The following is a 21,372-nucleotide window of genomic DNA, read 5'->3' on the forward strand; positions in this document are numbered from 1 at the left end:
CTCTTCTTTCTAATACTCATTGCTCCCCAATACCCTCCTGATCTCTCCAAACTACACTGGAAGAGTGAACTTCATCCATCTCTCTTTAATCAGGCTGATAATACAAGGTGATTAAAACAGGAAACCTGACAAGCCATGTCCTTCAAGAGCATCACAGTACTCCTATATCAGGAACACACTGAGACTGAACACACTAACTTAGACTGAGTGAATTTTCATTCATTTATGGGCACTTCTTATTAAGGCTCTCTTGGGACTTCTTAGCTTATTCTCCATATCGTACTCTGAACAGATTTGAATTCTGAGCACAGAGCTGTAGATATGTGATAGACATCTTTAAATTTGACAAAAATCTATCTGTACAACTGTGTGAGATATTTGTGGAGTACCTTGGCGTTCTGCTCTCTGGTTCAGCATATTCAGTGCTTCCTTTGCTCTTGGACTTTTTGCCCAGGACAATGCGTATGTCACAAGTGCCAATGTGTAATTATCTGAAATGCCTTCTTCTAATTTATCTTCTAGAAAGTTTGTAGCAGTCTTGATGGCATAAGCATGCTGGAAATTAAGATAATATTGAAGAATGTACAGTGAATAGAAAATATCTTGGAATAGAAAAATGTTGAAGACAAATTTGTACTGAACCAGAGAAATTATTGGCCCCAAACCACAGCCAAGAAACAATGAAAATCTCTTTCAAAGTCATATATGAATCTCAAAGGCAAGCCTTTTGATCTGGCACTGTCTTTATGAAAATGAATAATTTCAATTAAATCAATTGGAATGGCTTAATATCTTTAAGACTAGTTCCCCCCAAGAAATTTCTTTCCAAGTTCTTGGACTCAAGTCATGACAGTATTCTTGCCAACAGAAACTGCCTTTAGATTTTGCAAAGATAAAACTGAAGGGCTTAACACAACTTTGCATTGCTTTGAATAGGTAAGGGATTTTTAACACAATGAAGTTAGATTTTGTCTAATGCTCAAATATTTCTCTATTTCTATTAACTACCAAGCGTTTGCCAGGTCTCCTAACTATGAATCATATTTATGAATTCCAATACCTGTTTATCTGGGAACCCTAGGAGAGATGACATGATGTAAGCTGTGAGAGTAATTGGATTGTTGGTGCCTCCTTGAAGATCACTGTGTAACACCTTCCCAGGCTCCTGGAACTCTCCATCTATTTTCTGATGACGGACAATCCATTTAGCTGTATCCATGAGCACATCTTCATCAATATCTATGAATGGACGAGCTTGAAGGAAACATCTCAATACAAAAGCTGATAACCTTGGGGAAAAGGTTCATCAAATAAGTCAAAATTAGCCATGCATTACAGCGTCCTCTGTTTCAGATTATATAAAAATAACTATAAAGCATAAGGTGTTCTACATACCCCTACCAAGCAGAGCAAAATGCATGCCTCACCCAGATATGCAAGTAGGCTAAATTTAATCCACCAAAAACTTAAGATATGTGCTTTCTCCTGAAGATCACCCCTTCTGCAGCTATGTTTCAAAAATAAATACAGAGTATAGACTCTGAGTCTCCCAGCACAAGTGTATCTTTATTCAAACATTGCTCTCCAGCTTTCTGCCACTAGACAGAAGTTATAATTTGCAAAGTAATGCAGCAACAGGTTTGATGTTAATTATCAGCACTATCCCTGTAATGATATCCTGGAAACAACCTTTGTTGTTTTATTATTGATCCCACATTATCCCTCGACTCCCTTCTTTCCAAATGTGCATTCATGTAACTTGTCACTGCACTATTTAAGTACTGGAGTTGCCAGTACAGGTAAGCAATCTTCATCTTCCAATCCATCAATGTTGAGTCAAAGGCAAATCCTGCTGATGTCAATGAAAGATGCCCACTGAGTCCAGAAGAAAGTCTCATTCAGTGGCACAGTTAACAGGGACAGAAGCATGTACTGAAATATGTCAGTACATCTAAACTGAGCAAGAGTTAGCAGAACAAAGTGCTGGAACCTCTCTCTGTTATCTATCTGGCTTCCACAACTACGCTCTGTACGCTTCCTGGAGTGAAACTCAGCACTGAAAAGGCTTTTTCAGCTGTGTTTACAGTCTCAATAAAAGGAAGTGTGACAGATGCAAGTAGAACAAATTTTTGTCACTAGTAACTCTGTTCACCCCCTACAAAATATCTGTCATGCTTCAGCTTCCAGTATGGAGATAACTGATAATCTGATTGAAGCAGTGATGATATCACAGCCCTAAATGTTTTCAGTCAAGTGCAAGAATAATTAATTTAATTGTTATTCTTCATTCCTTTGAGGAAAGCAACAGAAAAAAACTTTCAGACTAAACTATTTCCCTGGTTAAAATAATTCATCATTCCTTGTTTTTCCCCAAAATTAAAAAGCCTTGCCCTAATAATGTCTTTGACAATATGTTATCCAGCAAGAAAGACTTAGAGTTGGCCTAAACACCTAATGAAAACCAGGCAGAAGGCTAATACAGCTGGAAACTTTTACCAGCTTCACAAAAACTTTTCAGATGCAGGGAAAATATCTAAAAAACTAAAATTCCACAATGATTCTGGCAGAACTACTCACCATGTGCTCCCAGAGGGATCTTCATTTCCAAAGGCACTAAAAGAGCCATCATCCCTCTGGAAAAGCAGCTCTCTTTGGTAGCCTGAAGTGGAAAAGTAGAGACAGGTATTGAACACTTTCCTCTCATGTGGGTTCCTGCACAAACTGGAACAGAAACTGCTGGTATGAACAAAAGCACTTTCTAACGCTGAGAAGGGCAATACTTAAGCTTGTGTTTCATAAAAAACCTCCCAAATATGCAGGGACACACAAAACCGTGCAGAGAATGGTGAGGAAGTGGGCAGCAACAGGAAGGATCCATCTGCAAAAGGAGAACCAGAAACTCCTGTGGCTGCTCATCAGCCACCCTGCCAGTGCAGAGATGTGCTCCCACACACCCAGGGGTTCCAGGAGCACAGCAGTGAGAGCAGAGCAGAGATGCAGCTATAGCTCATTGCTTCATCATTTTGGGGATCTTCTGTACCTACAGAAGTGCTCCATCTTTACAGCACAAGCAAAAATTAGGTGTTTTCCAACTGAAAGTGCAAGGCTACAAATGCTGCTGGAAAACCAGGCCTCCTTTTCAGCTGGCTTTTGACAAATCAATAGCCTTGCTATCAGAAAAAGCAAGTTGAAAATTGGTTGTTCTGCAATGAGTAAAAAATTTCAAAAGATCCTGACATCCTGAGAAGAACCATTTAAAATGTTACCCTAAGATTTTTTCAATATCCTGAACAAGTGCAGCTATCTCCTGACTGCAGGACATCCGTAATAAAAGGGCCTCAAAGGCTCCCTGGCTGCTCACAACCACCAGCAGCATTGTCACTCATAGATGATTTCTGTACAGAACCAGTGTTCATTCATGGCAGAAATGAAGAGCTTCCTATGATATGCTACTCACTGTAGTTTCTGGTATCTAAAGCCTTTGTTCCCTTGCATTTTGCCTGCCATTTGTGAATCCAGAATAGTAACAGCATCTATTTATACCATTTCATAACACATCTTTTCTTTTCCTCCACTTTGTCTTTTCCCTTGGTTTGACTATTTTAGCTATTATAATTAAGAAAGTATACTCATTAATTGAAGACCTGATAGATACAGACACAATACAGAATCAGACAGGCAGAAAGAAAACTCTCAGGGCAAGCATCAGTAAGTCCTACACAAATGAATGAATTCATACAAATATGTCCCAGGAGATCCACCCAGCTACAACTGTAACTCTACAACCCTGAAAAATATTCCTTGCTTTCACTGATAAAGAATTAATCACCCACTTCCATACCATCCTGACTGTAGATACACAGTGAGTGAACCATACCCCTAATTACTGAGGAACAAAGGGCCTGGTCCCTCAATCTAAGTGCCAGTATAAGACAAATTTCTAGCCATGGTCTGTCTGTAATAGAAGAGAATGAGAAATAAAGCTGTGAATTAGTATATATGGGTACCTTGCCATGTAACCCTAGTAGCAAGAAATCTAGCTTTTAGGTCTTCTTTAGAAGAATCTGCAATCAAAATTTTTTCTTTAATATAGGGGGTTTATTATGTATTTAGCATGACAGTGGCTTATTACATCACTAAAACTGGTGGATCTTTCAGATAATGACATACCTGTCAACTCAGTTAATGATACTAAATGGAAGGAAAAGGAAGGAGGAATGAGTGGCATTTGTCCCCAAGCAAAAGTCAATGTCAAAGTTTAAGGCTCCAAATAATGTTCTAAGAGGAGCACAAACACATGTAAATATACAGACTGCTCCCTCTTCAGAAGTATCTGACTGCAAGGCCTGAAAATAAGGTCTTGTGCTTCTCTGCAGAACTGGCACTATACAGCAATAAGCAATAATCACCATCCTGCTGGCAGTGTAGAAGCACGAGACTACAGCTTTCAGCGGGCTCAACAGAGGCTGCTGGGCACACAGGCACAAATTCATCTCAGAGCGTGAGCTGGGGAGGGATCAGAAAGATGAGCAGAACCAGAGGGAGAGAGATCACTCAGCTATTTCCCACATTCTGCTTGCTTTCGTCTCCGTGCCAGCCCCGCTGCAGTCACGCACGAGTCTCCAGCAGGAGCGTGTCTAACACGGGAACGCTGGAACGGGAGAGCCCGAGGCTCCCGCGAGCCGCCGCGCTCGGCCCCGCGCACACTCGGCCACGCGCGAGAAACGACACTCCAACGTCAACACGTGGAAGGAAAAGAGGGATCCTGTTATGAAGACGCCCATTGCTAGTCTCAGAGGGCTGGCTGGAACCCAAGAGATGTAAGAGGCTCGCTGAAAAGAGCTCACAAGGCTCCAAGAGGAATGCATCAGGATGGAAAGGACTTCAGAAAGATGTGAAAGATCCAAAGGATCTCGCCTTCTACACAGCTTGGAAATTCTGCTCAAAATCCTTACCTCTTTGGGTCTAACAACGAAGCTTTTAGACCAATCAGGTTTTTTTTTTCATTTCAGAAAAAGTGATTTGAAGATGGGATTTGTCATTAGCACAATTAAGAAATGTGCCTAAAAGGCAACTATTTTTTGGCTTTGCCTTTGTTCTAAGTAAACGAAACTGCTAAAATAAAGGTCATATAGCAGTTTCTGCCAGGTATATGATCCGTTCTCCTCACAAGTATTTAGCCATAAATTAATTATATTTACTTCAGATTCTGAGGTTACTTTTTAAAATACTTGGTGAATTATGACATGTGAAATAGTCTTTTTTCAATTAAACTTCATAACAATCCTTTCAAAAACTGAGCCTATAAAAATTGCATCTTAGGCTAGTTAATTTCAACTTAAAGATAACACTTGAGAAAATAATCAGTGCAACAACAGAAAACAATTATTAAAATTAAGCAAAAAAATGCAGAATATTTTTAGGTCGTGGTTCTTTTCTATGTTAAGGTTACAAATATTTCAGCACACAATATTCTGGCACCTACAGTGTTAAAAACACATACCTCATTTCAGAGCATCAGAACAAAGTTAAGAACACAAAACAATCTGTATGTAAGTGACATTAAACCTGTAATTTTCATTTGCTTTGAAATAACTTAAATAAATCCACTATTGGAAAACTGCAGAAAACTATGGTACCAAAGGTCAGTCTTAAAAGAGTGACAGATTGCTTACAAACTTCAGAGTCACTGTTTACATAACACATCTCTTCCTCTCCACTGTACTTTTCAACTAAACCATGCAGTAGGATGGGTTTAAAAAAAAAAAAAAAAAAATTTAACTACTTTGACAGAAAATTGGAATCCTGATGAAAGGAAAATTTATTTTGGGCTGTGCCTTTTCCAAGGAAATGTCAACAACTTAAAAAAATCAAACAAAAAAGACTTAGAGAGAGTAAACAAGAATTGAAAATGTCATCGCGATGCCTTAGTAGGGGTGAGACTCACATGGGGCTGGTGTCACTGCTCTCTGAGGAGCAGGCTCAGCATGACACTGACTCATGGCAAGTGTGGGACACCACAGTCAGACACTGTCTGATCCAAAAGCCAGAGTGCAACTGTGGGCTCCAAACTTTGTGATGTTCTGGAGTATCTCCCGATTCAAATACATAACAATTTCCAACTAAAATTTTCCAGCTTTTGATTTCTAGCACAGAGTTCACTTCTGACCAAGCCTAAAATTTGTGTGGGCAAAAAAGCCAGCCATGAGATCAAATGCGACTCCTTGAGCTCTACAAGGACATGTCAGGTCAGGATATGTCACTGAAGATGTGGGATGAACACGGTTCACTCTGCTCACTGACTCATTTGAAATTGCTGTGCCTCAGGCAGAGATCAGAAATGTTGGCTCACATGTGGTTTTATCAAACGAGAAGTAATAACTATCTAGGATATCCCTGTGAATTACCCTCTAAAATGCATTTCTCAGATGAAAAAAAGCAATTGTACAAAACCAACAATTTTTTTCTGAGAAAACTTGCCCTTGTAAACAAAATAACTTGCTGTCTAGTTCTATCAACCCAGAATAAAGAGGAAGAAAAAGAAAAAATGGGTTTCTCTTCCCGTTATCATGACAAAAACTGAGCAATATTTCAAACACCAGAGGCAGAGTCACTGAAATCTTTTTACTAGGAAGAGCTCTTAAAAATCTAACATCTTTAGTTTATGCATACAAACCTTTTCTCATAAATGTTATCGCTTTTGATTTAATATCGTCTCTCAGCTGCCTGGTTTTAGTCAAGTATTGCAAAATATAAACATTGGGAGCAAAATTGATCATATTCTGTTCACCACAGCCATAAGGCATCTTAATCAATGATGACAAACCATTGATAGAAGGCCCCAGTAGATCACCTGAAAGATAAAATTCAACCAAAATAAATTAAAGCTTATTGCAAATAAAAGCATACCTCATATATAAAGGGTGGTATAATCTAAACTGGGAGAAAATATGATATATTAGGAATGTTTCTACTAAACACTTCTAAGCAGGCAGAAAAGATACTTCATCCACTAATCCACTTTATGCCCACTGATGCAGCTCTTTACAGACCTTTCCAATTAAAGAGTAATTTCAAAGAGTTGCCATTTAAAAATGAAAAAGAAAAAAACCCAAACCAAACAAACAAAACCCTACATAACCAAAATCTATTTAATCCGGCAAAATGTAAACTTCATTTATTTCTTCTCTCACCTATAGTTATCAAAGCCTAGGTGTCACAGTAAACAACAGTTAGTCAGGTTATAGTTACCATTCTGCAGACAGAGTAATTATAACAGGATACTAGAAAACTTTGCAGGACGTTTCTGACCAAAATCCAACTCTCTAACTCTGAAAATAACTTACAAATGTCATATTGTCATAAATTAAACAAATTAAAGGAATAAAACAATCAATCCATAAGGTCTTACTATGTTTAGCCTAATGCATGATGGTAAATTACTGTGACTTAATGATTCAAACTACTTATATTGCAGTTAAATAAAAATTAATGCCTTCCCTAATGATAGAAACAAAGTTAATTCTTACCAACAGCAGTGACCTGCACTCTCTCACTGTCACTTACAACATCAGAAGGAAAAGTGAATTCCAAAGTTTTTGACACTGCTTGTCGTTTATTCCCAGTCAAATCCAAAAGGACTGTCTGAGAATATGTCTGTTCCAATCCTTCAGCCTATAAAGATAAAGACAGGGATTCTGAGTGTCCTTCTGTAGTTGATCCTGCCCTGGAGAGGAAGGTCATGCTACTCCCTTCCAACCTCAGCCATTCTTTGGTTCTATATCTTAAGCTTTTATTGCAGGAGGAGATACACAAATGTCCACCACTGAAATGGAGCCTAACATGAATCAGACTTAGATATCCAAAGCTAGGCAAGTCTTATCAGTGTCTGGTTTATCAGAAAGTCTGGAGGCTAAAATTCTATCTGTAGCAAAATACAGAAATTTTAATCCAAAATAGATTAATAATAATTAATAAATAATCTGAATGAAAGCCACATGTATGGCAAAACCAATTGCACTTATCCAAAACAGTCACCAGGTCCACTCTGCACAGGTTGTTAAATTAGCTGCAGCACCAGGAGTTCAGTGATACACAAACAGCTTTCACCTTGCTTTCAAGAAGCATTGGATAAACTATCTGTAGCAGACCAGATCTATGAGCTCATTCCTGGAAGGGGTTCTAAAGAATTTTAAAGCACTTTTAAAAAACTATTTTATAAGAAGTGTTTTCTACTTAAAGTCACCTGACCCCAAACCCCAAACAGAACGAGGCAGACAAGTACATTGGTTTGCCTTTTTGCCCTACTATGTAGCCTGTTTTGGGGAACAATTTACTTCAGGAACAAGGCATGCAGCAGACTGTTTACCTTGACTATAACTTTCTGGATAACAGCATCAGAAGCAGCAGATGATATTGCTGTCACTTTGATGGGAATCTCTCCCAGTTGTTTTGGCTTTATTGGGAATTGAACAGTTTTCCCATCTTCACTTGGTACAGATACAGATTGTTGATTTGTTGTAGCATTTATTTCATTGGATGTTAGAATAATTTCAAAAGCATCATTCATATCCAGGATCACAGTAACCTGAAAATACAGTAAAATTTGCAACACAAAGGGTTAATTTTGAAAAGGTGCTTTCACAAGCTGCCACCCTTTTTGTGTACAGAGAAATAGGTCTGCCCACTGAAGAAAATACACTAGTCCTCACAAAGAAAGACATGGTCTCCACCAGTGATGGAAAACCCTGCAATATCTAGTAACATCCAAAGATAAAGAGATTGTTATGTTACCTCAGCTTCTTCTTTCAAATAATTAAAGATGTTAACTTCCAAAATGAACTGCTCTCCTCTGATGACAGAATATGGAAGGTTCAGGAAAATGAAAAAAGGCTGAAAAACTTCTAGCTGCAAAACAAAATCAGTCATGAACCCTTACAACCAGAGACTAGACAGAAAATTACTATACAACGTGTCTTCCAATCACTTTTAAATTCAATGACAGAGTTTAGTTGTACTCTACAGCTGACAAAACATATCACTGCAGGGCTGAAACAGAAGGAGAAGATGCTTCTGGACATTAGCACCTTTAGAGGCACCACTCAGATAAGAGCTGCCAACAGCTTTGACAGGGCAGTCCCAACAGAGGCAACTGAATTAGGACTATGAGAGTATCATCTGGCAAATTTGGAAGCTGCGATCTCTCCTGAGCTCTCATTAAAGTAACTGAATTGCTTTGAGTACAAAAGTAATGGATCAATGTCAGTTGACTTACCTTCGTGTCAATGCACTAGTAACTAAATAACAGCCTCACCCAAATTTTGTAACTAAACAACACAATGTTTACAATGTTGGTTTTGTTATTTAGTAAGATTAATCTTAGCAAAAGTTATGTAATTATACTTCTAAAAATACATACTATAGTAATTAAAATATAAACTGCAGAAGTATACCAGCAAATAGTTTATTTTTTCTATGAACAGAGAATTTTGGAAGAAGTCTTGCCTCTAAGAAGTCAATGGTAAGGTCTCATCAAGCTGAATGGGATCAAAATTTCACTGAACATTGACACAATAAGAATGGCTGAGACATGCTATCCTTTATTATCAAAATGTCAACTAAAAAGTACTTTAATTCAGTTTGCATTTAAAAACATCTTCCAAGTGTTTTGAGTTTCAGAAACAAAAATTCCTCAGTTTTTTTTTTCTAGCTAGCAAATATTCCAATGCTTTCTCAAAAAAAAAAAAAAAAAAAAAAAAAAAAAAAAAAAAAAAGTTATTTGCTAAAGCTCTCAGCATCATGAGCTTCTTTAGATATTAAACATTAGAGAAGTTCTGATGGAGACTTTTTGGTTAGTTCACAGTAAAGGTTTTCCCTACATACCTATTTTCTTTGTCTTTTTTGTTTTACTTTTCCTTAAAACTGAAGTTTTACACTCAGGAATATGCCAGTATATTACAAAAATACAACTGAATAACATTACTGACACTCTGTGTAGGAGAAGTCAAAATAAAACCATGATGCAAAGCAGTACATGACATAAAGCACGCAGATGCCATTTATTTCCCCCATTACATTTTTCATGGCTTGTTTTTACTTGCTTCTCTGTATGGTACTGATTAACATGTTTCAGCCATATGGAGCTCTAAGAACAACCTAAATGTCCCAACAATAGTGATGTACTGAACAGTGCATGGGGGTGATTATAGCTAAATTATTATCTCAACATCTGTTCTACTTGGAGCTTCTCACATTTGAGGATGAGAGGCCAAGTGTGTATTTCCTTACAGTTTTAATCAGAAAACTATTCCTCTTTCTGTCCCATCTCTGCCAAGCCAAGTGAAAGAAACAAGAATCAATATTCCAGTCTCAAAGGAGCCTTAGCCACAAAATCCAGATTGGGCTCCACATTCTGTAGTGGAGTTCAGATCAGGATGTTCAAAGCACAAGCTCTGTGTCTGGTATAGCAGCCAACTGTGAAATCTGGACCTAGATCTCCACTTGGATCTCAAAAATTGCCCCTCCCCAAGAATTTGAGGGCATTAGAACTTGAATGGATAAGTTGGCTGCCTTCAGGCTACGCTTACACTAGTCCAGGAACCAGGATGGAAATCTACAGCCCACTACCACATTCTCAACCTTTCTAAACTCAGGTATGGAAGTGGAGTTGTCTCTGATAGGAACATAGTTTCTCTAGGATCTTCACATGATGAATGGACAGATTATTCTGTGTATGTAAAATACAAGCTAAATGAGACTTCAAGAATTAATTCCTATTTTAAACAGGCCAAACAACTCTCAAAGTAGTGGTTTCCTTGAATACAGAGTGATCCTAGGACAACTGCAGTTGTTCACTGGGAACCTCAGGTTAGAGATCTAACCTGAGAGCTGCTGAATTTAGCTTAAATTGCTAAACTCCTCAAACACTTGGAAGCAAGAAAAGAGCCTCAGGACACAGGAATTTGGGAGCAACAAATTCCTTTGTGGACACTGAGAGCTAGGTATCCCATGCCAGCTCTCAGTGTCCACTCTGCTCCTCAAGCTAAGTCACCCAAAACTTGGCGCCTATCACGGAATGGTTGTGTTGGGAGGGACCTCTGGATGACAACTCGTCCAAGTCCCCTGCAAGTTTACCCAGAGCAGGTTGTACCGGTGTTTACTCTAGGACTGCTTTTGACAGATAAATTTAGCTTTAAATCACCCCTCCTGCTCTCCCTCCTGGGACAAGCATTAGCCATAAGGGTTAGCAGAGCAGCAGAGAAATGCCTCTCACATCCCAGGCAGTCTGTGCACACCTCACTGCTTCCATTACCAACTCACAGACTGCCCTCTGGGCAGAGCCAAGAAAACATGGAACAGTGCTCCCAAAGAGTCATTCCACTCTCCTACATACAAAAATTCTGAAATGGGCACAATCCTGGAAGTACTCTGACAAAAAAACCTCTCCAACAGAAACAGGCATCCAAATATCTGTGTGGAGTCTTAGAAGAGCAGGAAGGGAAGGCAGATACAATTTCACATATCTTTTCAGTGATGTTTTCTCTACAGATTGAACACTCACGGACTCTCGATCTCCTCATTGGTACAGGGAGACGCTGCTGTTAGAACTAAATGAGAGAGTCCAGCAGGAGCCTGCAGTGTAAGCAGCCCTAGAGGAGAGCTCTCTAGAGAGATGATACCTCCAGTGGAGCAGTCGTCACTCCGAGCCCGCCGCTCTCAGAGACCACAAAAGCACTGGCTACCCAGGACGTGATGGTGTCAGGTACAAGAGCATCCACTGTGGTTTCTGGGCCAGATCTGATGGCAGAAGGGGAGAGCAGACTTTCAAAACCATCCATTTATAGACATCATTAAGTGGACATATATGTTTAAAATGCATGAAAAATTAAGTCCAAATTCCTGGAAAGAAAAGCTGCTCATTATCCATTTTTCCTTTTCTAACCATTTAAAAATAATGTGATGGGATAAAAATTATTTTAAAAATTTAAATTATTTTAAATTACATTAATTGAAGGTAATTACACTGGATCACATTACATGTAATCCACTTTTACAGGTCCTTTAAAACAATCCAGGTGATGGTTGCTTCCTGAACTTCTCAGCTGTAAAAGAATACAAGATTTGCTCTTCACAATGCAGGTCAGATTTCACCATCACTTGACAGTTTGATCTATTCACTGAATTAGGTGCAGACAGCAAGAGATTTCCCTTTCTGGGCTAATCACCATCTTTTTATATACTGTAGAGAAAAAGGCTAGGTCTCCCTATCCATTATCTCCCCATCTGTAAATGTAAGAGTTTATTCCTTTTGTCTTCAGGATTTTTATCTAACTTCTATTGGAACTCCTAGGCCTGCAGTCAGGCCTCATAATCCTCTCTTGTGCAGTTGTACAATTCCTCATTTTTTCTATCTCGAATCTCACTTGTGGCCTCTAGGTGGTAGCAGAATATAAATCTACATTTTAAGCAGTGTTCTTCAGCACTGGTGCAGAATTCTACTGAAATCTACAAAAAAAAAAAAAAAGGCAAGTGCAAATTGTTTTCCTTTTACTTCTAACTTTTACCTCGTTTTAGTGTCAATCCAAAGCCAAGTCTCTGGAAAATGTGTCCTCACATAGAGATTGCTGAAATCAGGAGGTCCATTTTTAGATATGGGCATATCATCACCAAAACCATCTTCTATAGGTATCATTCCACCATCTGCAAAATAAAAAATGCTGTCCTACTCCAAATATCCACATTAGAAAGTTCAAATAAATACAGATAAGAAAAGTTAAATTAATATGTTGTTTGGAGTCTAATCTATAGCTTTGTTACATATAAGACTACTTTGGGAATTTTTTATTTTAAGAATAAAAAAAGTTTCACACAAATTTCTATATGGCCTCTGTGGAGTTGAATGAAACTGGTGTAATCTGGCTACACATGACAAACCATTGCAATATATATCAACTGGAGCTGCAAATGAAAACTCCACCCATCTTCAGGCTTTTAGGGGTAATGTCACTGCAGTAAAAAAGGAAAATTTCTGAAATGCTGATTACATGAATTTTGTATGACTTGAACCTTTGAAATGCTAATGATTTTCGAGGCTGGATGCAACCTGTATGCAGCACACTAAGAAGACATAATGGGGGCCCTATCCCATTATGTCTTCCCCACTCAGTAAATCAGATTTGGCTTCATTTGTTGTATTACTTACAAAGAAAATGTTCCTTATCCTCCTCAAGAACTGCATCAGTTGATACCCAAAGGCTGCATTTCTGGATAAAATTTATACAATATATCTCAGTACAGGACATTCAGGACATCAACAGTGCTTATCTATTTTCTTTTTCTATTCTTTCTTTTTAAGTAAATAAAGTCATAAAGCATAAAACTAAAGCAAATAATACACAGAAACCGAAAAAACTGAGATTATACGAATCTGAATATTGTCATAATGACTGAAAACCTTTCAAAGTGAAGACTAGATCAAGCATAAAGCAACCTGTATTTATGGAGGTATAAATAAAAAATAAAGAAGGAGGAATAGATACATTCCTTGACATTCAGAGTATCACATATTGACAAGATTCACAACTTGAAACTCATATAAGCCATGAAAACATTACATTGTCTATAGCTGCAAAAGTTAGAAATTTCACTTTTTTCTAGCAAGTGACGTTCAAATCACTAAGCAGTAAAAAAACCAACAGCCTAGCATTATGAAAAACAAACAGTACCTGAAATACACCAAAAGAACCTCTGACCAGGGGGAAATATTGCACTGTGCTGTATAAATTGAGCTCATGGAGGATCTAAGAAAAAAAAAAAAAAACAACAAAAATCATCCACAGACTGAATGCCAGCTCACATTTTAAGAACTTTCACTGTTGCTAATTCATACAGCTGCACCACAAGTTGTGTGTTGCTTAACTCTCATGCCAAAGAGAAAATAATCTGTGACAGGATGAAGGGGGTTAGTTGTAGCGGGTTTATGATTAATGGAAGAGTGACCAAGACTGTATATAAGCCTGGAATAAAGCCTACAGCCCATTGATATTTTATGGCATTTAGGCCATGTCATTTGAGCACCTTAGGAATGATATATATTGTAAGCTCTTTCAAACTGTAAATGCAGTTGATCTTCTGCAAGCAAAGGTAATTTATACATGAATAATGTATTCTGCCCTCCCAAGAAAAAAAAATCTTTATTTTATATTATTAATTTTAAACAGCACAAAGAACAAATCGTTAGGGGTTTTTTTCTGACGTTGTCTATTCTGAAAGAAGAAACTATTTAACAATTTATCAACTGAAGAACAATGAGGTATTGACTGGAACTGGAAATGCTGTGCCTATTACCTCTTAAGCTTTACAGTCTCCGCCACTCATGTGACTTGCAAAAGTAAAAAAAAATTGCATAATTACTGGCTAAAAACCATGCTCAAAGAACATTACTAGTTCAACATATAATCTGTAACATTTCCACAAACATACATCTTTCATACACACAATAATGACAACCTCTTTTTCCCATATACTTACAGATTCTTCTGTTATGTCACTGCTTTCTCCCAGAAGCTTTGCACTTTTATCAACAACTGAGATTCCAATTACTGATCCTGGCTCTGTTGTACTGATTTTAAGGGAGACTTTCTCAGATGGCTTGGCCTTATCTCTGCTCCAAGAGATTTTAATCTAGAAAAAAAGTGAAACACAGCACTGATTTAAATTCTACAGTGATATTTACAGCTGTTAACAACTCCAAGGAAGTAGTTTTTTTAGATTATTTGGCTATACTTAAGACTCTGGATTTGTTTTTCCTAGAACCTTTGGGACACTGGGACCTCTGAGAGTCCTTTTTCTAGGACTTTTGGTAACTTGGATAACTTATGAGGCACACTGAGACATTTTTCATGCGGCAGGACGAACAGGCTCCCTACCAATTTCTGGTTATAAGTGTTAAAGTCTCCAGAGCAGAGAAAGAATTTGAATCCATCCAGCCTTTGGATGGTCTCACCTATAAAACGTTATAGGGAAGCTTTAATTTGCACAAAGGACCAAATCTCGTCCTGGTAAGCAAGCTGGAAAAATCAATTCAGTGACGAAATTGAAATGCCCCACACTTCTTCAAACTTTTTGGAATTAAAGTGTGGATAGTCACATTAAACAGAAACAAACATTGGTCACAATGTGACAACTGCCTGGCTAGAACAAGGTCTTTATAAACTTTTAGAATTCCACCCTTATAGCACATATGATACCTTGTCATTGTATTGACCAAAGTAACCCTTGGCTCAGCAATTGACCAAACCACCAAAGACACAAGGAGATGCTGGGCATTTGTTTATGTGGAAAACACACCACCAGTAGAAAGGACTCTCAAATATGCAAAAACTGGACCCTAATTGCACTGGTATAATCAAAAGTCTTTCTAAAGATTTGCACAAACTTCAGGTTAGGTCCTCAATGAAAATTTTCTGCATTTACAATCCTATGATCTAAAATAATTTTTTTTAAGCTACCACACAACACCCAGACAAAACCATGGTCTCAGACTCAAGTTCAACACAATTACCTTGTCATCCAAAGCAGGCTGGATGGGGACAGTGAGAGCATCATTTACTACCACTCCAAGCTCATCTATGTAGAATACAAGTATAGATATCAAAGGAGCCCAGGAATTTTCTGCTGTTAAAGTGAAAGTTTTTGTGGATTTTGTGCCAAAAGCCATAATTTGTTCCTTAGATAATACCTGAAAGAGAAAAAAATCAAACACTCAAAACTATTGGTATCCTCAGTGTCATCAGCAATTGGTTCTACAAGTAGCTGCTAAAGAAGAGACACATAGCTGTGATTCATTATTTTTTCCACTAACTTGTAGACCAGTTCTGTGAAAATAGGCATGGTATCTGTTGTAATATTTAAATAATAGATTTTTTCCTCATGTTTTAATTCCTGTATCACTATGGACAAGTAAAGAACTACACCAAGCGCACATATATGGCATGAGAGCATAAATATACAACAGTAATAGGGTTGACTCATGTGGGATATCTGTAAGAGCATTTTAGTTTGGATCAGGCACAAAGTTTTAAAACCAAACCTCCAGAACTACTTAGAACACCTGGTTTGCCTCATGGAGAGTGTGAACTGGGGTCTAGTCATGTGCTCCAGTTAAAAGTAGACATTCATTTTAACAGATCAGATTAGAGCTAGTCTGAAGCTACCCCTAATACCTAGTTTTCAATTTTTTCACTCTAAATTTGTTCCTACTGGATCATACACTTACTAATGAAGACAGAGAGATGAAGGGCAGTTCCCTGCCTTTGGTTGTATGGACCTGATTTATTTCAAAGATTCTAGAGAGTGTTTCTAGTTTAGAAAATAAATATGAATGCCCAAATTTTTTATGGTTTTCCTAATTCAGTTTACTGTTAAAGTCTATGAAAGAAAAAGAATCCTAGCTACCATGGGCACTAAGATGCAGACTGTGAAAATGACAGCCATGTGTTAAAGACAGGATGGGAAATTTACAATAGCATATATAATAAATCTTCCTGATCCTTCAAGATACAGTACAACAGCTGAGCAATTAAGCCCACTACTCAAGACTCATTTATATTAAAGTGCTTCCTTAAAATGCCCCTCTGTCCACCTGTTTCCTCAGCAGGCAGCTCTTTTCCCCCTGCACCCACAGGCTCTGCCTGACACTCCTGAATCTGCACACAGGATCCACCAGGCCCCTGCTTCCACCTGCACCTGCAGGACCTGCTGACAAAGCCACAGCCTGGGCTGCCCTGGGATGTCCTTGTCCCTTCTCCCATTGCAGATGCTCTGCACAGTCAGAAACTATTGCTCTCACAGTAGTGCCTTGTCTCACATCTGCTGTCAGAGATAACCCAACAGCCAGGTGAGAGAAGGCTTCCTTACAGTGCCAGGGGCATTTCTCCCAGGTAGAATAATAGAGTTCCCTTTCAGAAAGGACCCTCTGGTGGAAAGGAAGGTTTTGGGCCTTCTCTTCCACAAAGCACAATTGAAAAATGCCAAATCTCAAATGTTTAATCACATTCCACTCACTGGAGTATTTCTCAAGCTGGTAAAGGTCACCTTGGACTGTCCCCATATGTAAAGCCTGTAACTTACCAGATAGTGATACTCTGTCACTGGCTTGTTGCTGGCAACGCTCAGCTCAAAAGGCTTCCCAGCCTAGGAAAAGCACACAGTTCATATGGATGAGTATGGAAAAACCATAAGTAACTAGGCTTTAATTGTGGCAAGTTTTCTCTCAGACTGTACCTTTATATCCTGGCTCTTTGTTTTAACCTGCAGATAAGTCTGACTGGGGGAGCTGAACACATCATAAACACCTATGTCAGTCTTACTGCTGAGGAACTCTGCCTGCAAGACAGTGCAAAAAAACCCTCTTAACAAAACAGCAAAATCTGTGGTGTTCATTTTTGTGGTACAGTTTACAAGAGCATGGCAGCCTTAGCAAAAGTCCACTTTATGCTTTGGGTATCTGAGGTTTTTTCCTTTGATATCATAGTGCAATTATTAAATCCCATCTGAGAGGATCTTTCACTTTCTTTCCAGCTGTAACATGAAGTAATAAAAATAACAATAGGTGACATGTCAGCTGTCGCAGATAGCAGGACAGCACATCACTGATCCCAGCCCAGGCAATTTAGTGTGTCAACACTCCAAAGCAACATGCTACAAAGCAGTACCTGAACTCTCAGAGTTTTTGTAGCAGACAGGATTGGAAACTCAACATCAATTACTCCATTTTCTGGAACTGTGTAGTTCAGGACATGGACTGTCAGATTTCTCTCATCTGTTGCCTCATTTTCCAGGTGAGAAAGTGAAGAGTGATGGAAAAGCAGGTCTGACTCTTGTGCAGTGATTGTTACAAGATTCTGCCTCTCTTCAGCTGTCAGCTGGTTGCTATCAGAACGTGACACCTTTAGCTAAACAAAAAGAAACAACACACTTATCAAACATTTCAAACAGGGTAAAGCTAAAGTGCACAACACATAGTATATAACAATATATTTGCACTCACATCACATTAAAAAAAATGCATCCTCAGGTTTCTCACACATCAATAGCTTTATTTCTGTTCCCTAGTAAGCACTGCAAGTAGGTAAGTCAGGCAATAACAAAATTATTCATAACTCCAGGGAATAAAAAAAGAGTAAAAGCAAAGTAGATGGAACTAAAAGGAGACATTTTGCATTTCTGCTCTCCCAATTACTCTTCTAGTTGAAAATGTTTGTGTCTCAAGTAAATGATACATATCCTACCTACAGTCTGAATACTTAATTTTATCACTTGCACTTCACCACCACAAGGAAGGGCAACCTAACATTTACATAATGTGGGAAAATGAGTCACATGAACAGAAATGAGTTGGATGGTGCTGAGTTGGATGTTTTTATAAATTCATCAAATGAGCTGAAGACTGAAACGAGGCCCAAAATTGACAGTGTGCAACATCTTCGCTCCATCATACATCAATCAGCACTACAACTTAAAACCTTCATTCCCACATTCAAGCAGATTTTCATCCAGTAAAATCATTCTCATTCTGCATTATACATGACATAAAAATCAACTTTTATATTTAAAAGCACTGAACTAAGTTCTTTTTCACTGAACTTTTTCTTTTTCAGCCCATAGATGTCACTGCATTACCACTCCTCCTCAGCCCCTATTTCCCTGTTCTCTCTCTGAAGAATATATGCTCTTTATGTAAGATATTCACTTTTTAGTAACAGCAGCAGCTGTTCATTCACACTCCTTTGGCAGCACAACTGAAACCTTCCTGTCTGCCAGCTGCAAGAATTGCCAGATGCTTCAGCTCTCTCTCACTTAGTTCATCTTTGGAAGAGGACTAAAAAACAGGTGGATTCAAACTGAGATGCTGGCAAAGAAAATGAAAAGCACAAAAACAAAAAGCCCAAATGATCAGGCTAGCATAAAGCTACGTCTTGAGCCAATCCACTCTGGAAGAGAATATTCAGCCTAAATCACTGCTATTTAGTCACATTTCTATATAGTAAAGGCTCAAGAATTGTAAAATTCGCCCCCCTTTTCAAGCAAAATGCAGTGATACAATATGCAACCTCTGCAAAATGCGGAAATACTGAGTGCAGATGAGGGACAGAATGAAGAATGTAAAATATTTCTAGGAGTGGACTGCAGCTGGCATGAAAAGGACAGGACAGAAGGCAGAAGCAACACTTTCACTTGAAAGCAATGTGATTTGATGAGTTTTAACTGAATTAAATAAAAGCTGTTTAAATATACAAATTCACTATATAAAGTATATATTTGTGTGTATGTATAGATATATATATATATATAGTTACTTAGATATACAAATCTATACTATAAAGAGGTTTGAAACTTAATAATTAATCTGTTGTTTCAAAGCACAGTCAAAAAATCAGCTAGGGAAGATTTCTCTTCCACAAGAATGCTGATAAACTATACACAAATATATTCTGCCAAGATTACAGCATTCCCTGCCACTTACCCTTTTCTAGAGCAAATGCCTCCAATTTTAGTATTTGTTGATATGTATTGTAAAAAAAGAGAGAATTTGAAAATAAATCTGTAAATTACACTTAAAAATCCAAGGCAATCTTTGCTATCTAAGCATAGAGGAGAAGTCACATTTGTTTATCCACAGATGATAATCAAACAAAAGAACTTACAGTAGCTATGAAGTTCAGAGAAGGCTTTATAACTCTAGTGTAGTCCAGAAATTCAATAAAATAGTCACTTTGCTTTGGAAATATGATGGTACTTGAATTTTGGGAGATTCCTGTTGAATAATTGTATGTGTTTAGACAACATGCATTTAACACATATTTTACTTTAGAAGCAATACAATTTACTGCCCATGACTCTGAAATAATTCTATCATATTTTTCACCATTTGAACTCCTATCATTCTTCATCCTTCTAGCTCAGCATCAGTACAAAGCTGGCATATACACTGGTACTGCCTGCCACAATGCAATATAAGATATATCACACAGGGCTCCACTCACACAGACTATGCCAGAATGATACAAGGAAGAAACTTATTAAATCCCAAATCAGTCAGCTTCACCTTGCTGGGGTTTCTACAGAAAGTCTGTAATGAAACCTAGTTTCTGGGACAGGCATACATTTTGTACACGTGATTTATTTTATTTTTTCTAATGTGCAAGGTGCAGTGGAACATGAACTCACAAAAAACCCTCAGTTTGCAAATCAGTCCACCTGATTTGGCTAGACTGTGGACAAGCTAGGACCAGGAAACTCTTTCTACTAATGTGGCTTACAAACACACAATGTCAGCTAAGTTTATGATTAAAGTTAAGTTTGTAAAATTCAGGCTAATGCTAGCGATTCTTTATGCCTGCTCTTCTCATCAAAAATGATCAGTCACTGACTTCAAGCTCCTATCAGAACGTGTTTCTTGGTTATTTAATAAATCATTTAGCACAGAACTCTATTCTACTGAGTTAACAGCTGGTTAAACTATTAAATTTCTAGGCAAGCAACATTCAGACAATATATTTGAATGTGGATGGTTTGAGCTGAGATCAGTGCATGATACTTTTCCAGAGCTCCAAGCTGTTGCTCAGAGCAGCAAGGCACTGTGGATTTCTGTCAGAGAGCTCCCACTCACACACCTGTGAGCGACTCGGTCACCACCGCGATCATTTCGATCGGCTCCGTGTAATCGCTGCCACCGTGGTGCCACGACTGCTCCGCATTCAAGTTTTGCAACATCAGCTTGTTGCAGGTTACATTCACAGATCCATTTATCTGCAATGCAGGAAAAAATAACTGTTGAGCCAGAAAAGTCAAGGACACCTTTCTGTCTACTGTAGCTTATTTCTAGTTAAGTCCTGTAGCTCTCTCCACAACCAAGTTTTGGAGTGTGAACACCAGAAAATTATGAACACTGGCCCCTTATTTTTTTGCCATCAGCAACCATTTTTATTAAATCCAGTAGAAGTTGACTACTTTCTTAGAGGCAACAATGCTTTAGGGAAAAAGTTACCTTTTTTTCCCCTAATTTCTAGAATTATCCATTTCTACATGGCTAGTGCAGTTGTACCTAAGCTTTACAGGAAAATACAATGAACGAGTTTCTCCCTGAGGAGAGGGGTATACGCTATTCAGTATCTGAACTTAGAGTTTCTGTAGACTAAGTGCTGCTGAAGGCACTGAAGTCAGACAGTGGCTGAAGTGAGCAAACATAAAATTACAGTCACTTAATGTAGCAAAAATTTAACCTTTTTTAACAGTCCACATCTTAAAAGTAAAATGTCTGATTTTGCAAGGAGAATGCAACCAATCTATCACCTCTTTTAAGCCTTCAGA

At 38.2% G+C, this 21,372-nt stretch overlaps 1 protein-coding gene across 3 annotated transcripts in view; it reads right to left on the reverse strand.

The window, feature by feature from the left end:
* CD109 (CD109 molecule) overlaps positions 1-21,372 on the reverse strand; it is a 71,012-nt gene that overhangs the window by 20,884 nt on the left and 28,756 nt on the right. For all 3 annotated transcript variants that reach the window (XR_009418048.1, XM_059468057.1, XM_059468056.1), the window contains exons 9-26: positions 20,676-20,811; positions 19,707-19,816; positions 17,715-17,954; positions 17,284-17,385; positions 17,131-17,193; positions 15,563-15,739; positions 14,530-14,682; positions 13,725-13,799; positions 13,202-13,262; positions 12,564-12,699; positions 11,679-11,796; positions 8,794-8,907; positions 8,369-8,587; positions 7,530-7,674; positions 6,677-6,853; positions 2,578-2,659; positions 1,061-1,289; positions 390-555 (exon numbers count right to left, since the gene is read on the reverse strand). Coding sequence is in view for 2 of the 3 variants with exons in the window: in XM_059468057.1 (XP_059324040.1) it covers positions 390-555; positions 1,061-1,289; positions 2,578-2,659; positions 6,677-6,853; positions 7,530-7,674; positions 8,369-8,587; positions 8,794-8,907; positions 11,679-11,796; positions 12,564-12,699; positions 13,202-13,262; positions 13,725-13,799; positions 14,530-14,682; positions 15,563-15,739; positions 17,131-17,193; positions 17,284-17,385; positions 17,715-17,954; positions 19,707-19,816; positions 20,676-20,811 (2,503 nt within the window). In the remaining variant the exon portion in view is untranslated. The remainder of the gene's footprint in view (positions 1-389; positions 556-1,060; positions 1,290-2,577; positions 2,660-6,676; positions 6,854-7,529; positions 7,675-8,368; positions 8,588-8,793; positions 8,908-11,678; positions 11,797-12,563; positions 12,700-13,201; positions 13,263-13,724; positions 13,800-14,529; positions 14,683-15,562; positions 15,740-17,130; positions 17,194-17,283; positions 17,386-17,714; positions 17,955-19,706; positions 19,817-20,675; positions 20,812-21,372) is intronic.

The sequence above is a fragment of the Ammospiza nelsoni genome, chromosome 3, assembly GCF_027579445.1.
Source record: "Ammospiza nelsoni isolate bAmmNel1 chromosome 3, bAmmNel1.pri, whole genome shotgun sequence".
Lineage (NCBI taxonomy): Eukaryota > Metazoa > Chordata > Aves > Passeriformes > Passerellidae > Ammospiza > Ammospiza nelsoni.